At 41.5% G+C, this 26,597-nt stretch overlaps 1 protein-coding gene across 2 annotated transcripts in view; it reads left to right on the forward strand.

Annotated features, from left to right (window-relative positions):
- Positions 1-26,597, forward strand: part of BARD1 (BRCA1 associated RING domain 1) — a 94,091-nt gene that overhangs the window by 9,147 nt on the left and 58,347 nt on the right. For both annotated transcript variants that reach the window (XM_075529501.1, XM_075529502.1), the window contains exons 2-3: positions 5,524-5,580; positions 10,658-10,806. In XM_075529501.1, the coding sequence (XP_075385616.1) occupies positions 5,524-5,580; positions 10,658-10,806 (206 nt within the window). The remainder of the gene's footprint in view (positions 1-5,523; positions 5,581-10,657; positions 10,807-26,597) is intronic.

The raw sequence follows: 26,597 nt of genomic DNA on the forward strand, positions 1-26,597 counted from the left end.
TTTCCTCATGTCCTCGTTGGTAAAAATTTAGGTTGTCTTAAGTCATGTTCCGTGATGGGCAGCACTGGAGTGAGTGTCCTTGTCTATGTGCCTTTTAGAAGTTTTCTCTAAAATTATACATGAACACAGTTACAAGATAAATAGGACAGAAATTGTAACGAAAACGTCCTTGGGCTTTACTGCCTATCAGTTCTAGGTGTTCAACACAACCTTGTTCATACTGTTTGGTTCTAGCATTTTCAAGTAACTGTGTTTGTTTCTAACTTTAGTTTCTTATCCTAACCCCCCACCCCACCCCACTCCACTCCCCCTCATGGGCTATTATTGCCTTCTTAGGTTTCTATTTCTGAAAATGGAGTTTTTTTATGCTCTATCAGGTATTAATTGTATGCTATGGACGATGATATAGAATTCTTCAGTACAAAATAAGTTCCTGTTACTACTCCAAAGTCTTTCTCGTGTTCTCTAGCATCCCTTGAGAAGCCCTATGTCATTCTGATTGCTTTTTTCAAATTTTAATATGTGACATTTCAAATATAACTCTTAAATGGACATTTGTAAGTTGTTGTTTATATATCTTTGGGTGTTTGAGGATCTGTCAGATAAATTCCTGGCAGTAGACTATCTTGAGTTAAAGTTGTATATATTTGACATTTTAATAGATATTACCTAGATATCATATGGATCCTTTTATTCCTGGATAACTTGTCAGCTCCGATCTGAGAGCCTTGCTTTGGCACTGGGCTGCCACCCTCTGAGATGTTTTTCTTGGAAGTCTTTCGATATTGGCCCTCCCCACTCCCAGCTTTCCCTGTACCACTCTGTTCTGTTCCCGCCCATGTGTCCACCTCACTCTTCTCACTCATTTTGTTTTCATGTCTTTCCTCCTGTGTTAACAACAAATCTTTTCTAGTTCATGAATTATTAGAATAATTAGTACATCTGACCAATTGTTCACAGATATTTATTGCTAATTGCATTATAGGATCGTATTGTTATGGTAAGGGGTCAGACGCACAGTCAGTGGGTTCAGAGTCATCGGAGGAAGGAAATTTAAAGCTAGAAACAGAATCAAGGCATTGAGTCGGGTCTAGTTAGAGGAAGTCAGAAGGCTTTGCACTGCATCTTTGAAGGAATATGCTTACTGTAAGTTAGGAAAAGAGCAGCCAATGAAGTACTGGAATAGGCAGGTGTGGTGGTTATCTAATCTATTGTCAATTTGAGGCTTACAAGTGAAGGGGTGGAGTGGAGGCACTAAGGAGATAATAGCTCTCTGGAGGCAAGAAACACACTGACTCCCTGGGGGACATTGCAGCTGACAAGACAGATGGAACTGCTCTAGTGCCCTGAGCTGGAGGAGCCACGTGGAGACCCCTGCCAGCTCTGAGTTGCTTACAGCACCACTGGATCCACAAGACTTCCCACCCACTGGCCTGAGATTTTCTTGCATTTGGTGTCATTTCATGTCTCTACGTGAGTCTGAAGAGGACTTTATAGATTGGTATTGGACACATGGGCTTGATCTGAACTGTGCTGGGATGTTTTCTCAATATTCAATTGCTCTTGTACATAAAGCTCTTTCTTATACACACATGGGTATCTATGAATTTGTTTCTCTAGTCTACCCAGACTAACAAAGCAAGTAAATGTACTATTGTAGAAAGGTAACAAAAGAGGAAGACCCTTGAAGAGATGGATTGACACAGTGGCTGCAGCAATAGGTTCAAGCATTACAGTTGTGAGGACCGCACAGGACCAGCTGTGGCTCCTTCTATTTGACATAGGATCAGCTCTGAGTCAGAACTGCCTGCGCAGCAGCTAACAACTGCAGCACAGGAGACGCACTCCGTGCAGGGCAGGTTTCAGAAAAGGTCTGTGTGGTTAGCGGTTCGTGCTGTTTCATAGAGAAGTCAGAATGAGGACCAAACATACTTTGGAGGTCAGCTTTAGCAGAGAGGTGGGATTGAAGACTGGGAGTGTGAGGGGACAGTTTGCTGGTAAAGAGCATGCATTTAAGAATCTTATCTGTGCTAGGAAGGGAGACTTAGGGGTCGGAGGTAGAGTGAGTGAAAGCTCAAATGAAGTTTTTGGTTTTTTTTAAGGTTGAAGGAGAGATTACCTGTGCGTATTGGGATACGCATGAAAAACGCACTGACTAGTTGATCTGGGAGGCGCCTCAGATCCGTAACAACTTTCCATGTGTCTGAGTAGAAAACGCTCTAGAGTTGTCAGGGAACTTCTGTGTGGACTGGAACCTCCATCTTTCAGTTAGCACTCACACCTGTTAACTGTTTGCTTCACCACAGACTCTAGGAAGAAGAAAGGAAATTATAGTGGAGTAGGGTACTTTGGGGGACAGGAATGATATTGGAGGTAGAAGGAGCAAATAGCTAGGGCCGTCATACCTTAAGGAGGAAGAATGGCTGCAGGAACCAAACTTATCCCTCAACCCAGAGGAAGAAGGGATAAGATATTGATGGGTGAAAAGGTTGGAATGTTGGTTTAGGTGCTGAAAAGATCATACCAGCTGACTCCAGTAAGTTTGTTTTTAAAAAATCATTTTATTGGGGGCTCGTACAACTCTTATCACAAGCCATCCATCCATCCATTGTGTCAGGCACACCTGTACATTTGTTGCCATCATTTTCAAAACGTTTTCTTTCTACTTAAGCCCTTGGTATCAGCTAATTCCCCGCCCCCCTCTTCACTTCCCCACTCTCCCTCATCAACCCTTGATAATTTATAAGTTATTATTATTTTTTCATGTCTTATACTGGCTGATGTCTCCCTTCTTCACCCACTTTTCTATTGTTCTTCCCCAGGGAGGAGGTTATATGTAGATCATTGTGATCTGTTCCCTCTTCTCCCCCCACCTTTCCCTTACCCTCCTAGTATCGCTAATCTCATTATTGGTCCTGAGGGGTTTATCTGTCCTGAATTCCTTGTGTGCCCAGCTCTTGTCTGTGCTAGTGTACATTCTTGGTCTAGCCAGATTTGTAAGGTAGAATTGGGATCATGATAGTGTGTGTGTGGCGGGGAAGCATTACGGAACTAGAGGAAAGTTTTATGTTTCATCAGTGCTATACTGCACCCTGACTGGTGCATCTCTTCCCCGTGACCCTTCCGTAAGAGGCTGTCCAGTTGCCTACAGATGGGCTTTGGGTCTTCACTCGGCACTCCCCCTCATTCACAGTGATAGGATTTTTTGTTTGATGCCTGATACCTGGTCCCATCGACACCTCATGATCATATAGGCTCGTGTGCTTCTTGTATGTGGGCTTTGTTGCTTCTGAGCTATGGGTGCTTGTTTATCTCAAGCCTTTAAGACCCCAGAGTGCTGGACACCATCAGCTTTCTTCAACACATTTGCTTATGCACCTGCTTTGTCTTCAGCTACCGTGTTGGGAAGGTGAGCATCATGGTTAATAGAACAGTGTTCTTGCATTGAGGGAGTACTTGAGTGGAAGCCCAATGTCCATCTGCTACCTTAATACTAAACCTATAAATATATGCACATAGATCTATTTCCTTTTCATATGTAAATGTATTTACATATGCACTTGCCTGTATTTCAAAGACTCCAATAAGTTTAATGGGATTGAGTGTGGAGAATATTTTGAATAGCCATCTAGTCTTTTTGTTTAAAACTCATGTAACATCTAATGTGCCACTTTTGCCAAATCCATAGATGAAAACGCTACCGGTTGAATGTACACAGAAGATTTTGTACATTTCCAGGTTTTTCTAAGGGTTGTTCATTCCACTGCCCAAGCACGCAGGCAGCGGGCCTTTCCAGTACGTCCATGTCTAGCTCAACAGAGTAGAGGGAGTGGTGAAGGTTAAAGGAGGGGAGTCTTCGGTCTGTGCTGATGGAGAATCCATGAGCTCACGGACTGAATGAACATAGTCGTCTCAGGTAGAGAAGAACCTGGACCTCAAGGCTTGGTCAAGTGACAGAGTAGAAAAGATAGAAGGATATTGTGATAGAAAAGGAGGAGGGAAGAAAAATAGGACTTTAGGTGCCTTAGATTCAGAGCTTGTAATGAAGCTGAATTCAACAGAGTTGTTGGGGAAAAGTAGAGGTTAGGTTTGCAGGTCCAGTCAGGAAGAACATTACTGAGCAGGAGTACAGTGCGTTAGAGGTCATCGTATTTAATTGCTGGGTTCACGGACGTGACTGGTGCATCATGGGTCATATTTCTATCAGGATGTGCTATGTAGTGTGATAGAAAAATCAGATCTTGCCAGGTTCTTGAAAAGTAATGGTTTTTATAATGTCAGTGAGCACCGTTCACTATCTTGAGAGTAACATGAGTGTGTACTGCGTTAGCCTGCTTTCTGGAAACTTAATTTCACTTCAACATTTGTAGATACTCAAGTGTGCAGTGGAAAACTGTTTTTATGGATATGTTTACGGAGGTGACTGGATGGGGATGGTGCACATACGAAATGGCCCTTAGGGGTAGTCTAATAATAAATAAAATCAGTCAGCCTTCAAAAGTGTTACCTTTTCTGCTTGGTCTTGCTGCATCTTAATGACTTGAGGTCGTAGTTTGTCAGTAAGACCGTTCTTCTGTTTCCGAGCTTAGCAATGGATGCAGGGATGTTGCTCGGCTGAGTTGAGGTTATTTTGTTTCTGTTTCCTTCCCCAACGGAGTGAATCTCTAATTCTGCCCATTGCCAGCCAACCTGGTGATTCCTGGTTACTGTTGCTCAGAGAACAAAACAGGCAACTTTTTGTGAACCCAAAGAATGACTGTTTTTTACAAGACACCAGTGAAAAGGAGATGGGAAACGGGTCCATAAGGGGCAAGATAGGCGCCCTGGTGGCATAGTGGTGATGGGTGGGGTTGCAATCCACGAGGTCTGCGCTTCGAAACCACCTGCAAGATGGGGCTTTCTAGTCTCCTAGAGTTACACTCCCAGAAGCTTATTGAGGCATCCTGTCCTATAGACCCTGTCCTGTAGGGTCACTCAGTTGACATTGACTTCTTGGTGTAGTGAGACTGGTAAGGGGACCAGGTAGCTTGGTTGTCTGAGACATTCCTGGAACACACTGAGTTTTGTAGGATCCCACTTACCACCGCCCTTCACTCAGAAGGAGCTCCAAAAATTATAAGGTCATTCTGCCCGTGCCTCTTCTTTTGAGTTTTGAGTCTCTACTTTGATTGACAGTGTGTGCTCGTGGTTGCAAAGAGAAGCCAGTGGCTGGCTTTGACTGTTAAGAGCTTTTGAGACATTTGAGAAGAGTTGCCTCTTCCTGTGACTTCAGGGGACTGTACATTATGAAAAGAGTTAGAACTTGTTCAATGTTTGACAGTTGAATTGAAGTTCAGCAGAGATGTTGTGATACAAGATTGTACCTGGGAGTAACAGGCTTACAGATGCACACATCCTTCCTTCATACTTTGTGCTTTGAGAAAGAGAAGTTTGGTAATGTTGGGCCTTCGGCTGATGAGATGTTGGGCATGGAATGTTTATCTGGCATTGACCTAAATTCTGGGCATTTCTTTCTTCAAACAGCACCCATATTCTGAGGGAACCTGTTTGCTTAGGAGGATGTGAGCACATCTTCTGTAGGTAAGTAATTATGGCCTCAGTATGGTAGTATAACTACTGTTTTTGTTAGAGAATAATCATATAATCAGATTAATAGAGTACCTTATATTTATGTAACGCTCATAGTCTTCACAGTAGCTTACTGTACATACCCTGTTACTTTGATCTGTGTAACTGTTTACAAATATGAAAACCAAAGCTTAAATGTGACGCTCTGTCTAAAGTTATATACTGGCTTTGGCATTCTTGGTGGGGCAGAAATAAAATGGCCTTCATATAATTTAAATATGTCTGTATTTTTTTATCAAGTTAGCTTTGAATCTAGTTTTTCAAAATTCCGAAGATTAGTTCTTAAAGTTAGGATGAAATTCTATCAGTGGTCTAATGTGTATAGGTCCTGGTTTATAGGTTAGAAGATTAGCCTTTTATCTCATCCTGTGTCTTGTTTAGGAGAAATCAATTGAGGACTGAATGTCTTAGCTTAGTTCTGAAAACAGGGCAATATAACTTCCTTTGATTCAATCTTTAAATTATTTCAAGAGAGGTGAGCGCATTCACTGAAACTTGAGCGTCCACGAATGTAATTGCGCTTGTGATGCACGGGGGCAGGTAGGTGTGGAAGGCAGCTTTATCTGGGGGAGGGTGACCCCAGTCTTGTCATTGGAAACGTGGATCTCTTACATGGAACAGCCTCAGCAGGAAGATTGGGTAGATAATTATATATGCACCATCGTTTACTAGGATATCTCCATTTAGATGACAAAAAGACATCTCAAACTTGATGCTTTATAAAGAAAGTGCTAGATCCACCCCTCAATATATTAATGAGGCAAGAGCCTCATTAGTCCTCATTGCAATGTATGGCACCACTGTCTGTACACTGTACACTGTGTGTACACTGTACACTGACCCAAGCATCGCTACCAGATTGTACTTTGTCTTCCCTAGCCCTCTTGTACGTTTACCAATTCTACTTCAGAAAGTCAAAAGCAGAACCCCCAAACCCATTGCCATTGAATTGATTCCAATCGCGGTGACCCCAGACAGGGTTTCTAAGGCCGCACATCTTGACGGGGACAGTGTCACACACAGCTTTCTCCCACAGAGTGGCTGGTACGTTTGGACTGGTGACCTTGCTCTTAGCAAGCCAGTGTTACCCACGGGTGTCACCACCGTCCTTCCTTGTACCTCCGAATGAGTGTTAAAATCTGAGTTTTCCTGCTTTTCTTTCTATTTACTGCCTCTGATACGTAATCCAAGAGCCCCCATCATATTTTCTCACTCCAGATTGTTGGAATAGCCTCTTAACTAGTCCTGTTTCCTTCTTTTCCAGTTACATTATCCCTTCTCCTTGTCTGCATTATGGCCCATGGCTTTTAAAATAGTAATCAAATCCGTGTAATTCCCCTGCTTAAAATCCCTTTGTGACCTCCACAGCCCTATCCCGACCTCCCTGGCTCCCTGGCTCACTTGGCCCCAGCTGCGTGTTCCTACTTTTTTACTAAACAAGCTGGGTTCAGTCTTGCCTCAGGATTTGGGAACCTGCTCTTTCTTGGGCCGGCACTGTATTCTGCCAGATTTCTGTGAGGTTAGCAAAGAAAGTCCGCCCAGGTGTCACCTCCTTGTGAAGATCATCTCCCTTAAACTCCTGAAATGACGGCTACTCCCAGTCCCCATCCGGAAGCTGCAGAAGCCCTGTTCCAGCTGAGGCGCAGCAGGCTTGTTCACGGAAGACCATAGACTAGTGACAGCACTGCTCAAGCTTAGTGACCCACGGCATTGTGTCGTGTGTGGGGTGCTTGCTTACCTTTAATCAGTCTGAAGTGCTCTGTGAGTGAACCAGACATTGGAACCTCATTAAAGAGAGTGATGCATATGGTGCAATGAAAGAGCCCATGATTCAGTGCAGGTTTAATTGTTTTGATTACGTGGTGCTAAGAATCAGGACAGCGGCTTATGTATTCTTTGCAGACTCAGAATTACCTACAACCATTGGGCCGGCAGCATGCACTTTCTAAAGATGGTTTTGAGGTGGCTAACCTGAAACGGAGAGGTGGTGGGGAGGGCTGGAACACAGATTTGAATATTGACAGTGTTGTAGTTTCAGAGAGTTTCCCTGGCGAAAGTAGTCCATCTGTTCTCTTAACAACAAATTCATTGAAGACCCAGAGGAGTGTTTCTCAAGCTTTTGGTGTCAGTCTCCATTAACTCGCACGAAACGGCGGTTGAATTGATGCTGGCTCATAGCGTGGCTGCAGGACAGGGTCGGACTGTCCTCGTGAGTTGCTGTGCTTACAACTGTGTATGGGCCTCGAAAGCCCCCCTTTCTTCCGTGGGAGTGTCTAGTGCAGTGGTTCTCCTTATGCGGCAGTGCTTTAACATAGTTCCTCATGTTGTGACCCCCCCCACCATAAAAGTATTTTCGTTGCTACGTCATAACTGTAATTTTGCTACTGTCATGAATCAGGTGACCCCTGTCAAAGGGTTTTTTGACCCCCCAAAGGGGTTGTGACCCACAGGTTGAGAACTGCTCGCATAGTGGTTTTGAAGTGCTGAGTTTGCGGTTAAGCAGCCCAATTTGTAACCACTACACCAATTGAGGACAATAAACAGCATTTTCTTGTGTGTGTATAAAATGTAGATAGTTACTAGGTAGTTTCAAAAAGTTTGTGGAGAATTTCCATTATCTTTTAATGCTATTCTTCCAAACACTTTTTTTTTTAACAATTTATTGGGGCTGATACAATTCTTTTCACAGTTCATACATATACATACATCAATTGTATAAAGCACATCTGTACAGTCTTTGCCCTAATCATTTTTTTCTCTTTTCTTCTTTTACATTTTATTAGGGACTCAAACAACTCTTACCACAATCCATACATATACATACATCAATTGTATAAAGCACATCCATACATTCCCTGCCCCAATCATTCTCAAGGCATTTGCTCTCCACTTAAGCCCCTTGCATCAGGTCCTCTTTCCCCCCCCCCCCTCCCTCCCCATTCCCCCCTCCCTCATATGCCCTTGATAATTTATACCTCGTTATTTTGTCATATCTTGCCCTATCCGGAGTCTCCCTTCTCCCCTTCTCTGCTGTCCCTCTCCCAGGGAAGAGGTCACATGTGGATCCTTGTAATCAGTTCCCCCTTTCCAACCCACTCACTCTCCACTCTCCCAGCATCGTCCCTCACACCCTTGGTCCTGAAGGTATCATCCACCCTGGATTCCCTGTACCTCCAACCCTCATATGCACCAGTGTACAGCCTCTGTCCTATCCAGCCCTGCAAGGTAGAATTCGGATCATGGTAGTTGGGGGGAGGAAGCATCCAGGATCTGGGGGAAAGCTGTGTTCTTCATCGATACTACCTCACACCCTAATTAACCCATCTCCTCTCCTAAACCCCTCTATGAGGGGATCTCCATTGGCCGACACTTGGGCCTTGGGTCTCCACTCTGCACATCCCCCTTCATTTAATATGATATATATATACATATATATACATACATATATACATATACACATATATACACATACATACACACACTTATATCTTTTTTTTTTTTTGCATGATGCCTTATACCTGGTCCCTTGGGCACCTCGTGATCGCACTGGCCAGTGTGCTTCTTCCATGTGGGCTTATTTGCTTCTGAGCTAGATGGCCGCTTGTTCACCTTCAAGCCTTTAAGACCCCAGACACTATCTCTTTTGATAGCCGGGCACCATCAGCTTTCTTCACCACATTTGCTTATGCACCCATTTGTCTTCAGCGATCCTATCATGGAGGTGTGCAGTCAATGATATGATTTTTTGTTCTTTGATGCCTGGTAACTGATCCCTTTGGGACCACTCGATCACACAGGCTGGTGTGTTCTTCCATGTGGACTTTGTTGCTTCTGAGCTAGATGGCCGCTTGTTTATCTTCAAGCCTTTAAGACCCCAGTCACTATCTCTTTTGATAGCCGGGCACCATCAGCTTTCTTCACCACATTTACTTGTTCACCCACTTTGGCTCCAGCCGTTGTGTCGGGAGAGTGAGCATCATAGAGTTCCAATTTAATAAAAGAAGGTATTCATGCATTGAGGGAGTCCAAACACTTTTTAAATCCCATTGTACATAGATATAGGTGTAATAGAAGCAGAGGCATTTTTAAAATGCTGATTCATTAAAATAATGTTAATAAAACCAATTGCACATTAACATACACGGCAACTTTTAGAAACTCTTTTACAAGCTAAAGAAATAATAGACCCTGAAAAAAATGACATTGTTTCACATCTTGCAAATTTCTTCGGCGTCTTACTGAAGAGAAGACAGCGAGAGTTTCATATCTGGTTATGTATTCATTCTATTGACATATGCTGTTTTTATTGACGTGTATAAAGCAATTCTGGCTTCACACATGAACTGTATTTGGATACAACTCAAAGTTACCCAGCTCCCTGCCGTCCCCGCGTCAGTGCTCACAGCGATCCCTGTGGGCTGCAGCACTCTCTCTTTTCTGGAGGGAGGAGAAAGCCCTGCCCACCATGTGCATGGCAGCCCAGCACAGAGCCACCACTAGGCAGTTGGAGAAATAATTTTACGAACCACTGCCTTGGAAACCCTGAGCAGCCGTTCTGCTTGGGTCTGTAAGGTTGATAGGAGTCAGAATCGATTCAAGGCAGTGGCTTTGTTTCAGATAATTATGGACCTCATTGATTCTACGCTGGAGGTTGACAAGGGGTAGTTTTTCTCAGTTAGTAGCACTGTGGAACCTGAAGCCATGTCAGTGTTTCACTATATTCCAGTGGCTTATCTTGTAACTGAATGGATCTTTTACCAGTCATGATTTTGTGGTAGCATGCCTTGGTCATTTGGATGCTATTGGCTCATTGAATAATACACACCAATAGAGTGATGCTATGCTTCCGCAGAATTCTGGGTTAATAGATGAAAAATAAAATGAGAACCATTACAGAGTGTACAGTAAAATATAAAATAGTCTTATATGTTAGGGGGAAAAAGTGCTTCCTTTATTTCTGTTCAAATTGGGATGGTTTATTGTTTAGAATTCAGACCCGACTGAATGCTTTGTTGTGAATCTTTTAAAGTGACTGTGTAAGTGACTGTTTTGGAACCGAGTGCCCGGTGTGCAGCACCCCAGCCTGGATACAAGATGTGAAGATCAATCGACAGTTGGACAACATGATCCAGCTTTGTAGTAAGCTTCAAAATTTGCTGCACGACAATCCTCTTTCAGGTAAGAACTCTTTTTTCAGATGAGAAATACTATCGATTCCCTCTTGGCTAAATAATTGATGAATTCATATTGGTCACTTAAAGTATGTGGAAGAAGAACTGTCAGGAATTTCTGATTGACAGGTTAGATTTTTCTTTTAAGATCAGGTGTTTAGGATGCAGTGCTTAAAAACGGTCAGTGACTAACAGAAAGGTCAGTGGTAATGAACCCAATAGTCATTTGGGGGGGAAGATTTAGCAATCTGCTCTCTTAGGGATGACAGCCTCGGAAGCTACGGGATAGCTCTACTCCGCGCTGCAAGGTTGCTGTGAGTCAACATCTATGGCACATAGCAGCAACATAGTCTTTAGATTAATTTTGAGAAATGACAATTAACCCGAGAGATGGTAAAATCCTAACTCCCTTATGTCATAGATGAGCGCCAAAGTCCAGAGAGCTTAAGTGATCATGACCAACGCAAAGTCAGACGTGCAAGCTAAGACCAGAATTGAGAGAGTAGACCCCGTTTTGTTGGATAGTCCCGACTTTTTGCCACTCTATGCCTGCCTGCTTTTTACAGTAGTGATAATCTCTGTGTAGTATGTACGGAATAGCGATTCTGTCCTCAATAGTGCTAACCACTTAAGTACACTTTTAGAAGCTAGGGTACAACATTCTTCCAAGGATCACTTTCCTAGGTTGAATTAAATAGATGAACACATTTTGAGACTGCCCAAATCTAATATTCTTCTTCTCTATTTAAATGGGGGTTAATGTTTTTCAGATTGCTCCTAGACTCTGTTTATTAACTATTTGTCTTCCCGTTGTGCTTTCTGCTGAGAACTAATTAGCTGTGGAAAGAAAGTACAAGTGCTTTTGGATCTCTCTAATTGGAAATTGGAATTGTCATTTTATTGGCCAGATCACTTCCTTTTAGCTTGTGTATGTAGGAGAGCCTTTTCCTTGACTGACAGGTGCCATGAATGATTGATAATGCTCATATACGTTTGTTAGATCTGTCATTAAATCTTATGTTCTTAGATACCTGACATAATGTTAGCTGTATGTAAAAACCCAAGCAAAAATTCTTGGAGTCTCATTGACTGGACATCTGCTTTGTACAAAACTGAATTATAGTCTGCTTGTGAGAAGTTTTATCTTCTCGGTATCTGTATGGATCGTTGTGTTAAGCGCCTTCTCATGATGCAGTGTGCTATAGGGCTGCAGTTTTGGAGTAGTGTTAACCACTAACCATACGATTATATGACTATTACAAGAATAGATTCAGAGTTTTACTTTCTTCTGATACAATTAAGTATGCACGTGGAAAAAATGGGGTTAAAAGGATAATGAATGAGCTTTTCACACAAACTTTTTGACGCCCCCTTATATGTAGGCATGCACGTAAGCATAGGATCTTCTTGAGTTAGAACTGACTTGTTGGCAACAACATACATACATATAAATACTTATTTAAGGCACTTCATTGAAAAAATTTATAATGTGGTTATGAATCTCTTAAGAGTATGATGAGGAAGAGATTTGACTCATCAGCATTCTTCTAATGCACGACAGTGCTGATTATATTTATTTTCTAGTTGAGAAGACTGGGTATGTAATTGGGCTTTTCTCCTCTTGGGGATTCTTCATCAAGGGTCCCTCTGTCCTTGATAGTGTCCTGGAGGGAGTTAGTGAACCTTGTGTTCAGAGTACAATGTGGAAAAAAATCTCACTACCAGGGGAAAGTGGGCTTTTGTCACTGTGTTAAAATTAGATGGTGGTAAAAAAGATAAAATGATTAGTTACGCATTGACATTTTGGGTGCTACTTTAAGATCTGTGGCCCTTTTGATGTTGTCATTGGACTTTTCTCCAGTTGGTATGTGGTAAGTAACATACTCCTTTTTTATTTTAAATTATTTTATGGGGGGCTTACAGCTCTTATTACAACCCATCCATCCATCCATCCATTGCGACAAGCACCTTTGTATAGAATGTTGCCATCATTTTCAAACATTTTTCTTGAGCCCTTGTTATCAGTTCATTTCCCCGCTCCCTCCATGGACCCTTGATCATTTATAAATTATTTTTTTCCATGCCTTATACCGACTGCGGTTTTCCTTCTCCCACTTTTTGTTGTTCATTCCCCTGGGAGGGGGTTATATGTCGATCATTATAGTCGGTTCCCCCTACTTTCCTAGCCCCTCCTGGGATGGCTACTCTCATTATTGGTCCTGAGGGTTTCTCTGTCCTGGATTCCCTGAATTTCCAGCTCTCATCTGTACCCATGTACATGCTCTGGTGTAGCCGGATTTGTAAGGTAGAATTGGGGTCGTGATGGTGGGGACAGGAAGCATTAAGGAACTAGAGGGAAGTTGGATGTTTAGTTAGCACTCTACTGTACCCTGACCGTCTCTGCTCTTCCTTGTGATCCTTTCATGAGATGTCCACTTGTCTACAGATGGGCTTTGGGTCTCCACTATGGCCTCCTCATTCACATCAATACGATTTTTTGTTCTGGTTCTTTGAAGCCTGATCCCATACTCACTTATAAATGGTGACCCAAAAGGGCACTGACCACAGTCTCATAAGGTTTATTGGGGTACCTATTTCAAGTTTCATAGGAAAATAAGGTAGATCCCTCCTGAGGCTTTGCTGTGATTGTCATTTAAATTTTTGGTATGTTTTTTAATATTTTATGTAACATGCAACATGGAATTATTTTTCAATCATTAAACAAGATCTGTAGGAAAGTTACTTGGGAGCATGTGTCTTTCTGGGTCTTGAGGCCTGGGTTTGAGTGTTGCTTTTCTTTTTTTTTTTTTATTAATAAATCTTTTTATTGGGGCTCATACAACTCTTATCACAATCCATACATACATCAATTGAGCAAAGCACCCTTATACATTCGTTGCCCTCTTCATTCTCAAAAGTCGCCTTCCATTTGGGTTCCTGGAATCAGCTCAGTTTCCCTTTTTTCCCCTTCCCCTCCCTCCCCGCTCCCCCCTTCTCCCTGCACCCTTAATAATTTACAAATAATTATTATATCTTATGTTACACTGCTGGGCGTCTTCCCTCACCCACTTCCCCATTGCCCATCTCCCAGAGAGGAGGTTACACATAGATCTCCAAGATCGGTTCTCCCTTTCTACACCCCCTTCCCTCCCGGTGTCGCCACTCCCACTGCTGGTCCTGAGGGGTTCGTCTGTCCTAGATTCCCTGTGTTTCCAGATCCCTACTGCACCGCTGTACATCCTCTGGTCTAACCAGGTCCGCAAGGTAGAATTGGGGTCATGATAATCGGGAAGGGAGGAAGCGTTTAAGCACTTGAGGAAGGTTTTGAGTTTCCTTGTTGCTACACTGAACCCTGAGTAACTAATCTCCTCCCCACTACCCCTCTGCAAGGGATGTCCAGCTGTCTACAGATGGGCATTGGGTCCCCATCACGCACTCCCCCTCATTCATGGTGATGTGATTCCCACCCCCCACCCCCCGCCTTTGTTGTTTGAGACCTGGTCTCCTCTGCCCTTCATGATCACCCATGTTGGTGTGCTGCTTCCATGTGGGCTTTGTTGCTTCTGGGCTAGGCTTGTTTGCTTTCAAGCCTTTAAGTCCTCAGACGCTATATCTCTCAATAGCCAGGCACCATCAGCCTTCTTCACCACACTTGCTTATGCACACATTCATCTTCAGCGTTTATGTGAGGAAGGTGATCACACAATGATTGTTTTTGTTCCTTGGTGTCTGCTACCTGGTCCGTTCAACACCTTGTATTCACTTAGGCTGGTGTGCTTCTTCCATGTGGGCTTTGTTGCTTCTGAGCTAGATGGCCACTTGTTTGCCTTCAAGCCTTTAAGACTCCAGATGCTGTATCTTTTAGAGGTAGAGTCTGTTGAGAGAATTATAATAATTCACTTTCCAAAAGCCATTTTTTTTTACTTATTCCATGCTTACTCCTTGCCAGAGTGTAGCTTCAAGATACTTACTTGATGTTTCGCTGTTTGGGTTTCGTATCATTAGACTTTCAGTGGCTGTGAGTCCCTTTCGATTCTCCTTTCCTGTCTTACGGACGTTGAGGACGGTCACTCCCGAGGGTGGCCCCTCCCTCGTTGGCGTCCTGCGCAATGCTGTAGGGAGCTGCATTCATTCTGTTGAGTTGGGTTGGTGGCAGTGCTGAGACTTAACTCATGTCCCAAACACTAAAGTGATTTTAAAACAAAAATCTTAGGTTTTGTTCTAACTATCTATTTTAGAATGGTAACAGCCTCCTGCGTGCCTTTGATGAGAGGTAATAATGCATCTAGAATATAAACATTCTGAAATAGAAATATCTATCTCTAGATCTATAATCTTCCTGGTGCAGACTTTTTCCCATTGCCACGTAAATTGCATTGTTGCCAACTTTACCTCCTCAAATATTTTCATAACAAACTAGGCTTGAAGGACAGTTGACATGTCCTGCCTCCCACAACACCCCCCAGCACCCCGAGTGTTTCTCTCTCTCGCTCTTTAAAAATTATCCACTGAATATATTTTATGTAGTGCCTTAGCTTTAGTTAAAATCCTTGTAAAAACTAAGGTGGCGTAAGAAAGCTATAAAATAAGTAGAGGGAACCAGTAGTTGGGATCAAATGATGGTTGATCTTCTTTATAAAAAGGACATTGGGGAAAAAAAAAATCTAACCATAAAATACAGGTTGTTTTTTTTTTTAACGTTTTATTAGGGGCTCATACAACTCTCATCACAATCCATACATATACATACATCAGTTGTATAAAGCACATCTGTACATTCTTTGCCCTCATCATTTTCAAAGCATTTGCTCTCTACTTAAGCCCTTTGCATCAAAATACAGGTTTTCAATTAAGTGTTCTCTTAGACCAGCAGTTCTCAGCCTTTGGGTCGCGACCCCTTGGTTGGAGGTGGCGGGCTGGGGAGTGTCGAATGACACTTTTGCAGGGGTTGCCTGATTCATAACAATAACAAAACTACAATTTTATGAAGTAAAAATGAAAATAATTTTATGGTTGGGGCACAGCATGAGGAACTGTATTAAAGGGTCATGACATTAAGAAGGTTGAGAACCACTGTCTTAGACCTAGTTCCAAAATAAAGAACAAGTGCTGAATATGATGAATTGAATGAAATGGTTGAGCATCTTCCACATCTTCTCTTTAAAAAGGAAAGAAGAAAAAAAACCCAAAGCCTGTAGTTCACAATTTATCTTCCAAATGAACCTTGTTACTTGCATTTACTATAAAATATATAATTACTGTAATTAAGGTGGGTAATTAGGAGGAACTTGTCAGATCATGGTCATAGTATCTGGTATACCGGAGATAAAGAAGCCTGATTTATAGTAATACTTTCTAAAATGAGCTTCTAACCGTGGGAACAGATTTTTCTTGATTCGGTGTGCTTTAAAGAAAAGAGATTGCCTGTCATAAATTTTACTGACAACCATTTACGGATAATTTTACCAAATTCTTTATAACATCATCCACTTTCGACTAATGCAGTTAAATGTAAAAGTTTTCGTTTCTCCTGCACCCCTTCGTATTAAATCAGACCCCGCAGGTGCTGGTCACATTTTGCGAAGCGTAGTTTGGTGTTGATGACAATGAAACCCAAACAAACAAACTTTGATGATGCATTCATAGGGTCACAGTTTTCTCATGGTTTCTCCTTTCAGCAAGGAGGCTCATGTAGCGAAATGAACCTCGTGTTTCGTATGCGCTGCGAGTTTTCATAGAGGATGAACATGAGTGCTGTGGTCCTTGTGTGGCTGTCGCTTTTCCCAATAGAGCTGGGTACTTCTTCACTTAGCGTGTGATCAGTCTTCCCCGACGGCGTTAATGTAGCACAGATGGTAGCAAAGTATTTCCCTTTGATTTTTAATAAGGGACTAGTTTGTCAAAGAGATTTCTCAACTTCAATTGTGAAGCCTACAATGGAGAATAATTTGAAAGACACACTGCGCATCATCATAGTCCTTTGATGTAGATTAATGATAGCTAAATCACATTTTCTAATTGCCTCTCTTTCTGTAGCTGTTTATTTATTAAATTTTAAGAAAAACTTGGCTTAAAGCAACACCTTAGGAGCTTGTGCACCTCTGTTTCTCGATAGTTTGGGGCATGCTCTGAAATATATCAGTTGATAGGCGAGGATTCTTCTAAATGTCATCATTAAGAAATTTACTATGCAGAGGAAGGACCAACATTTCTTCGCATGAAATGAATATTATAATTTATCGTGCTTTGAGGCATTCACCCATAAACACTGTTGTGGCTTTTAACAGTGTGATTTATGTTCCACTGGTGGGGCTGTTAGCATTGTACAGTCATATCTTAGGAGATGCTGCGTAAATTCCGTAGTTTATGATCATATTGCATGCTGCGATCCTTGCTTGTGATACCAAGATACATAATTAAAATCTTCTGGACTAGAATTATTGCAGGATGATTATTGGAATTATTGTTTACATAGCAGTTATAGGGATATGTGCGCTCTTCATGTTCACTTTTAAGTTAGGAAGTATGCACACACGAGGGTGAAATGTGTTGGCCATCGTAGAATTAGGTGCTTTTCATAAATGGAGGATGGTGCTTCCACTTATAAACTTCTTTAGCTGTTTTCTTCTATATTTTTGTGCATCAGTGTAAACATCGAGGATTTCACAATTTTGGCCTCTGCATCCTGAAAAGCGTCATCAATTATGTTTCAAATGAATTTTAAAAATAAAAATTTGTATATGCCATCATAAGATTAGCCTTTCAGTGTTGTCTCTAATCTTAAATCATTCCTAAATCAATAATCCTGGCACGCTTCTTTCTGTTTCATGTTGTTATTTATATTGTGGTCAGAACTGTGTTAAACAGTTCATATTGACTCTTAAATTTTATAACACCCTCAGTGTACAAGATGCTATTCTTCGGGCTTGTAAGTGGAAAGGTTTACTTGCCTGAGAGAAAAGAGAGAGTAGTTTCCAGAGCAGAGTTCAAGTTCCACAAACTCTCCTCTATTAGGAAACCTCCACTTGACCTGTCTACCCTTCCCAGATCTCCTGTTGGCAAGTTCATTGCTTCTTGTGGTCTTTAAGGTTTGTCTTCAAACAAGCAGCGATCTAAGTGAGGTATCAACTAAGTCCACATGAAAGAAGCAATCCAAGGATTATAAATAATATAACCTGTATCCAACGGAGGGGATGGTATCGGAGCCTAAATTCTGAACATCTGGTTGTAGAAGGCTATGGATGAGAGGCGCAGCCCAGAATCTTTGCAGGTCTCCACAAGGATTAAGCTCCAGTGAATTCCCTCTGACCCTGGTGGAGGGCGTGCTTAGTCTTGATAACAGAAGAGGGAGTTGTAAAGTTGATTATGGCAGACACGGTTAGGTTAAAATACAACACCTTATCATGTGATATGTCTTCTGACCCATTTTAAAGTTGTTTCCACTTTTAATATTTTCTGCTTTCCTTTTGGCTGAAGTTTTCTGTTTTGGTTTGTCGTCATTTTTTGTGTTCTGTATGATTTTCAGTATATGAAATCCGGGATAAGTAAATTTATAGAGACTGTAACTGAATTAATGATTCACTAAAGGATGTGGCATGTACTTGGTGGGAAGTGGGGAACTAACAGAGAGTATGAGAAAATGCCCTGAAATTGATGGTGGTGATGATTGCGCATCTCTTTGTAATATGATTGAATGATTACATTGTATCATATGCGAATTAAATGCCAATGCAACTATTAAAAACAACAAAGATAAAGACCGATTGATTACATGGCACCTGTCAGATCACTTCAGCATTCCTCCTTCCATGTGGCCCTGGGGATTCCAAGGGACTCTGGAGACTAGAGGACATGAGGCTGGCATCTGATAGTCAATAGTGAAGACTACCGTCCATCAGTCGTTCAGAGCTCATCAGCTAGAGAAGAAATATACTGGATGCGGTACTTGTAAGCCATAGTTGAAATTGTGTTACCAGCAGTGAGCATTTAGCGGTTTCTTTTTCTTTTCTTCTTAAGATCATTTTATTGGGTGCTCTTACAGCTCTTATAACAATCCATACGTCAGTCGTATCAAACATATTTGTACATATGTTGCCATCATCATTTTCTAAACATTTGCTTCTATTTGAGCCCTTGGTTTCAGCTCCTCTTTTTTCCCTGTTTCCCCCTCCCCCACTCGAAACTCCGTGATAAATTATATATTATTATTATTTTCATATTGTACACCAACCAGTGTCTCCCTTCACCCATGTCTCCATTGTTTGTCCCCCTGGGGTGGGTGGGACTTATTCGATGATCATTGTAATTGGTTCCCCCCACCGCCCCCCTAACTTACTGGTATCACTACTACCCCCATTCCTGCCTCTGAGGGGTTAGTGGACCTGGATTAGGTGTGTCGTGAGCTCTTATTTGTACCAGTATACCTGCTTGGATCTAGCCAGAACTGAAAGGCAGGGGTCATTATAGTGGCGGGTGGGGGTGGGGTGGGAGGAGGAAGTCTCAAAGATCCAGAGGAATATTATGTGTTTCATAGATACTATACTGCGCCCTGGTTGATTCATCTCCTCCTGGTGACCCTTCTGTGAGGAGATGTCTATTTTCTACAGATGGGTTTTGGGTCTCTGCTCTGACTCCCCTCATTCTCAGCAAAATGTTTTTTTGATTGTTTGTTTTGGGTCTTCTGGTGCCTGTTAGCTGATTCCATGGACATCTCATGACTGCACAGGCTGGTGTGCTTCTTCCACGTGGACTTGCTGCTTCTCTCCTAGACGGCTGCTTGTTTGCTTCAAGAATTTAAGATTCCTGAAGCTCTATCTTTGATAGCTGGGCACCATCAGTTTTCTTCACCACATTTGCTTATGCACCCAGTTTGTCTTCAGAGATCGTGTTGGGAGGCTGAGCATGTCAGAATGCCAGGTTGTTAGAAAAAAGTGTTCTTGCACTGAGGGAACGTTTGTGCAGAGGCCTTGCATTGCTATATAAATATATGTGCATAGACCAATACCTCTATAATTTTTATGAATTAATATATTTACATACGTACACACCTACGTTTATACCTCCATCCATAGCTTTGCTTCCTAGATCTTTCCTCTATTTCCTTTTACCTTCCTCCTGGCCCACCATCATGCTCACCCTTCATATACCTCTTAGTAATTCCCCTCAGCTAGATTGCTGTTGCTCCAGCCTCACCAGAATTTCTATGTCCTCCTCATTGCTGACTTTAATTCTTAGTTGCTCCCCTATCTCTGGCATTGTTTGCTCAGCATTTCTTCTCCACAAACACCCCCACCCCCCACTCCCAACTCCCTCCGGAACCATAGGTCCCGTTGCTTTCTCCTTGGGTTTGCTTCCCATGCCTGTCTTTTATAGGTAGGCAAAACAACAATAACAGACAAAACAAAAGATTGAATTTAAAAAACCCTATAAAAATGCTAAAAAGGCATACATAATTCCAGGTCTGTCCACTGACCTCTATGGCTATCTTGCCACCGGTCCTGGGCGGTCCAGGAACTGCCCCTCCAGCCTGTAGTCTATGTTGGGGGCTGCTCAGGGGTTTTGTGGCTTGGCTTTGCTCCCATTGCTGATCTGTTACATTCCCTTCTTGATTTGCCTTACTGGGAGTGGGGTGGGGTGGGGGGTTGTCAGGCCAGAATGATTCCCAGCCGAGTATTCCCAGTATTGTCCTCTGTCACAGTATGCTCCAGCAAGGTGACATCATGTCTCAAGCTGTTGGCCCTACATCCTTTCTGTGCCTTAGCAGCTCTGGGCCCAGAAGTCTTCCTCAAGACTGAACGTGCGGATGGGCTCTAGTCCTTTACTCTCTCTTTTTCCTTCTTGGCTTGGTTCTGTGTTGGCATGGTGTGCCGGGCCCTCTCTCCATGCTGTTGTCTTCTGTAGCACATGCTTCTAAGGAGGGGTCAGTTTGACTCAGCCTGGGGCTGGCCCTGTAGTCCTCTCCGATGATGAGTTTCTCCACGTGGTTCCGTTGCCGTGGTGGGGTCTGTACTCACACTCCCAATTCTCTTAGTTTTCTGATCTAACAACAGAGGCACCGGGTGCGTGATTCTACCTGGACTCCACCTTCTGTTTCTGTATCTCCCTCTCTCTCTAAAATAATACTGAGTTTCTGGTGAAAGTTTCCACACATCAGGCTCACATTTGACAACTTCTTCACAAATTGTTCAGTGAGTGTCATTAATACATTTTTCCCAGAGCGTCAGCATTGCCTCTGAGTTCTGTTACTTCCCTTTCCAGGTCTCCAGTTGCCCTGATTACTTATCTTCTCATCTTTACTTTCGAATGCTTATTGATCATTTGGTCTCATGCTGGTGGTTTTAATGAAGAGTCCTGGACTTTGGGTAATAATTGTTATTTTGTGTGCCTCTGTGCGATTCTATTAAATGGTGATCTTAGGGGATAGGCTTACTTCTAAGTTTAAAGAGTGGCTCAAGGGGATAATCTCAGGGAGTTCCTTATTTTATGCTGACTCAATTTGTGTACTTTTTTTTTTGAGTGTCACTGGTTTTATTTTTTAAAATCATTTTTTTGGGGGCTCATACAACTCTTATCACCATGCATACATCAACCGTATAAAGCACATTTATAAAAATAAGAATTTGATTTCTGTTGCATGTTTTTCTCCAATATCTGTCCAGGATCATGTATTTAAGATCCCAGTCAGAACTTTCTGTGGTGGTAGCCACGCACCACCTGATTTTTCCTGGTCTCAATATAGACATGGCTGTGGCTTCCTTTGACTGGTTTTGCCTCTGTATTTTTGGTTACCTTCTTATAGTTTTGCTCTTGTCATGTGGAGTCTGCAGTTGTACCTCAGGTGGATGCTCAGAGCTTTAAATACCCAGAGGCTGTTCACTGATGGAATGCAGACCACGATTTTGTGGTCTCTGCTATGCCATCTGAGCTGATTGCATTGTTCCGCGAGACTGGTTCTCGACCTCCAAGCCCAGAAGATCAATTAGGGAGGCGTTTGAGAAGTATCTGTATTTGTATCTTCAGTGAATGCATGCACCTGTGAATATAGTTGATTTATACCTAATGATAGATACGACGATCTGTTCTCACTCATGTACACACCTGTACACATCAGATAGAAATATGCTATGTCCATCCCTATGAGCACAGGCATTCGTTTGAACTTTGGTGTGCTGTGCTCACTACACTCACACTTGATGCTAGTTTTGCCATCACCTAAAATAATAAGTCTCTGTGGTCTGCTCTTTCCCCACTTCCCTCTCAGTAACCAATACTGAACATTGGTCTACCTATATTACCTGTTCCCATCTTCCTATGAAAGAGAGACCATGCAATATTTGCCCGTATATGCATGTCTTACGTCACTTGTTACAGGTCTGCTCCTGTTACACGTCACACACTCATCATTCTTATCGACTGCTGTACTGTATTTTGTTTCATGTGTGTACCATGGTTTGGTTTGTCTATTCATCTGTTGGTGAGCACTTTGGATGTTTCTGTTTATTTGGCATTGAGAATAAAGCAGCAGTGAACAAAGGTGTACGTGTGTATTCATGTCATTAATTTTAGGTGTCTAGGGTATGTATCTTGAGGTATAAAAATTCTGATCCGGTGCCATCAAGTCAGTTCTGACCCATAGTCATCCTATATGACCTTTGGGGGTGGAGTCATAGGGTAGTTCTATTTCTATGTTATTTTTAAAAGTGCCATATCATATTTTGTCATGGTTGTGTTATTTTAGAATCCCATCAGCAATGGATAAAGGTTCCGATCTGCCCATATTCTTGGTTTTTTTTGCTGTTGTTTTCAATATCAGTGCCATTTTAGCTGGTGTAAGACGGTGTCATTGATTTACTTCTTTCTTCCAGCTCATGGTTATGAAGAACATCATGTGTTTGTTGGTTACTTGGATAGCCTTTTCCATGATCTTTTGCCTTTTTGTAAATTGGGTTGTTGTTTGTATTTTGTTGCTGATTTGGGGTTTTCTATAGCTTTTAGGCATTAGAACACTATTGGGTAAGTAATTTCTAAAACTTTTTTCCAAGTCTGTAGGTTGTATATTTACTCCTTTAGTAAACTCTCTTGATGACCATACATTTCAAATTTTCCGTATGTTCGATTTAGCTCTTTTGTCTTATATTCGTGTATTTGTTATGATGTATCCTATTTTTATAAGTTTAGGTACCATTGTTTTCTCTCCATGTTTATTATCAGGAATTTTATGATCTTGGGTTTAGCTTTTAGGTCTTGGATCCATTTTAAGTTTGTTGTATGTGGTGTGTGGTATGGGTCCTGTTTCATTTTTCTACAGTTGAATATCCAGTGTTGCCAACTCCCCTAATTCAAGAGACTGTTTCTGCCCTACTTGATGAATTTTGATGCCTAGTCAAAAATCAGTTTAATTCTGAGTTTTCAGTTCTATTCCACTAGCGTATGTGTCCGTCATTGAACCAGTAGCAAATACTTTTAATTATTGTGGGTAGATAAAATATTTGAGATTTGGGAGTGTAAAGCCTTTTTCTCTGGTATTACTTTGACTATTGAGGTTTTATTACTTTCTCTATGAAGTTGGTCACTAATTTTTCCATTTCTGTAAAGAATGTTGGTATTTGTATTACACTGAATTGCTAGATTGCTGGGCAGAATTGACATTTTTTTTACTTTATTAAGTCTTATATTCATGAGCAAGGGATAGTTTTCTGTTTTTATAGGTTTATTTCAGTATTCCATAGTTTTCGTTGAATAAGTTTTGGGTAGTATTTTACTTTGACATACTTGAGATTGTATTAAAAATGGCTTGGTTTTGGAATCTACTTAGCACGAGAGAGGAAAGACCCTGTTAAAATTAGACAGAATGTCTGTGTGAATGATGTCTCATTCTGAATGTTTGGTTTCTAACATCCTATCATAATAACAGTTAGTAGACTTGTTGGCTCTGTTCACCTAAGACAAAAAGGAAACAGGCGGACCTGCCCTTACTGAAGATGCATGCTCCTGTTGCCAGGTAGGTTTCTCATTTTACAGCCTTTCTAGTAGAATGCCTTCATTTTCATTCACAGGAAGCGGTGGCTTCTGTGCAGTGCAGTGCAGTGCAGGTTGACTGAACTCGTTAGCCAAGAAAGATCACCTCTCTGAAACTTGTTCACAGTTAAAGAATTATTTCCCAAACCCTATTTTTCCATGTTCCATACTGGTTTAAAGTTGTATTTCTCGCGTTGTTGATAGAACTTGTGTATTCTACAAGCACGCGTTGAAGGAGGAATAGACACATAAGGGAATTTTGGACTTGAGAGAGGATTTGACATTTGGTTTGCTAATCCTGTGCTGTGATAAGGCTGTTAAACCCATCAGAGCAATAGCTCTCCTTCACCTTCTTGAGAGTTTAAGGGAAAACAAATTGAAATGAAATGTCTTCCCAGAAACAATGTTAAAATTTTGGTGCTCTTAAGAATGAAAGTTTCTCAAGAATAAGGGTACTTGAAAATTTTATTTACCACCTTAGTATTATTTCAAAATTGGTCTTTTGGTTTTCTTTCATATATAATATACACACCAAATTTAGTTTTTTTACTCTGGTTCGTGCTACGAAAATTGAGAAAATGGATCACTCTTCCATCTTTTTCTTTTAGAAGTCAGTGTTACCTTTTCTTTGAAGGTTTGCCCCAAACATACTGGAATGTTTTTAACCATCTTTAGATTTGTTTTTCTTTCCCTCCTGTGATTACGTTGGATTATCTTTCTTTGAGGGTTTCGTTAATTCAGATTTTTCCTGAAAGTGATGAATTGTGAAGTTTTTTTAATGTAGTGTATTTATTGTATTAGTTTATAAGGTGTGGGGTGTTTTATCTTTAGTTTTGTTTTTCTTAATCTTGATCTTCACTCGGCCCTTTGGGTCATCTTGTCCAGATTTGGGGTACTGATTTTTGTTATTCTTATGAGTTGGAATTGATCGCTGGCAGTGAGGTTTGAGAGTTCCCTAGTAATCTGTTTTTAGGTTTTGCTGGAGAGTGTGATTCTGTATTTCCATGAGAAATTTTATCTTTACTTACACCTGCTGCTCCTTTAGGTTTATTTTGTACTTTCCTAGCTACTTGAATGGGAAGCATAGTTTCCTTGTTTTTAGTTCTTCTTTTAAATCAGTTTGTATGTTTTCCTCTACCAATACTTTTGCTGGTCCCAAAAGCCTTCAGATAATAATGCTCTTGTTACTGTCTATTTTTAAATCTCTTATGGTACGTCTATTTTGAGTGAATTTTTAATTGAAGGCTTATTTAGGACGTTAGCAAGATTAGTGATGCACTGGGAACACCCAGAAGCTTGGTGCTGTTAAAATATAATGTATTGTGTCAAGGTATGTAACTTACATGGTTTCTGCATTTTGGATTTTCGATTTTATTGTTGTACTGATGCATGTCATTTATTTTTATCTTATTCCAGTTGCCAGAAACTGGAGACTCTGGGATTTGACTTTACCTACCGTTGTGTCTTTTTAATTGATGCCCACTGAAGACCCTGGTGGTACCTACACATGGTTCATACTCTTGGCTGGTAGCCAAAATTTTGGTGATTTGAGTCCACCCAGTGGTGCCTTGGAAAAAGGCCTGGTAGTCTACTTCCCCCAAATTAGGCATTGAACCCCCGATGGAGTAGAGTTTCACTCTGGAATACATGGTGTCCCCATGCATTGGCATTGCACAACTGGTTGGTTGGCTTAGCAGAAGATATAAGGACTACGTTACTCATGGCAAAAATGGGAGCCTGTTTGGTTCATCCTGGTTCGTGTTGTTCCAGGATGGCAATTCAAGGATCCTGTTGATGGATTTCCATACACAGTGGCAACTCTAAGCTTGGGGAAATTACTGTTTTTTGAGGTATGCAGAAGCAAGCCAGCTCTGTTTCCAGGAGGAGGCACTGTTTCACCAAAGTCAGTCCGGAGAAGGGCCCTTGGAACAAAGTGGTCAGGGCCTTGTATTTTCAGCCTTGCCCCCAGGAGCCAGGAGGAGAAGGATGCTCAGACTGCAGGGCAGATTCCCTATCCTAACACCAGTGTGTCTTTTCTAGGCCATTCAGCAGTCTAAGATAGGAACATAGCAATCATGCTTTCTTGTTTTCCTTCTATGGATTTCATCACGAAATCTTGTACGTTTTATCTGAAGTATTGTATACATGATTCTGCTTCTTTTCTACTTTCACCTTCCCAGTCGTCTCTTTAGTTTCCTTCATTACTGAGAGGCCAGTTCTACCTGGCCTGTCATCCACAGTTAGCATCTGCTCATCTGCACAACAGCCCAACAGAAACACAGCTCCAGTCGGTCGTGACAGCTACTGTATCGAAAACACGCTAGTGGCTTTCCAGTACTCTTGGAATAACTTGTTAGCAAGACCTTGCATTGCCTATGTTACACTGTTCTCATTTCACTGCTTTCTTTGCTTCGCCAGTGAGCTAGATGTTCCAGCCTTATCTACTTCATATGCACGTCTGCTCGGGATCTCCAGTTTACTTTGTGTCTTACTGCCGCAGCGTGGCCTAGTTCATGCACAACCTTTCAGATTTTGTATCCGACACTTTTTTTTTCCAGTGTCACTTCTTTTTTTTTTTTAAACAATTTATTAGGGGCTCATACAACTCTTATCACAGTCCATACATATACATACATCAATTGTATAAAGCACATCTGTACATTCTTTGCCCTAATCATTTTCTTTTTTTCTCTCCTCTTTTCTTTTTTTACATTTTATTAGGGACTCATACAACTCTTACCACAATCCATACATATACATACATCAATTGTATAAAGCACA

This window comes from Tenrec ecaudatus, chromosome 13 (assembly GCF_050624435.1).
Source record: "Tenrec ecaudatus isolate mTenEca1 chromosome 13, mTenEca1.hap1, whole genome shotgun sequence".
NCBI classification, from domain to species: Eukaryota; Metazoa; Chordata; class Mammalia; order Afrosoricida; family Tenrecidae; genus Tenrec; species Tenrec ecaudatus.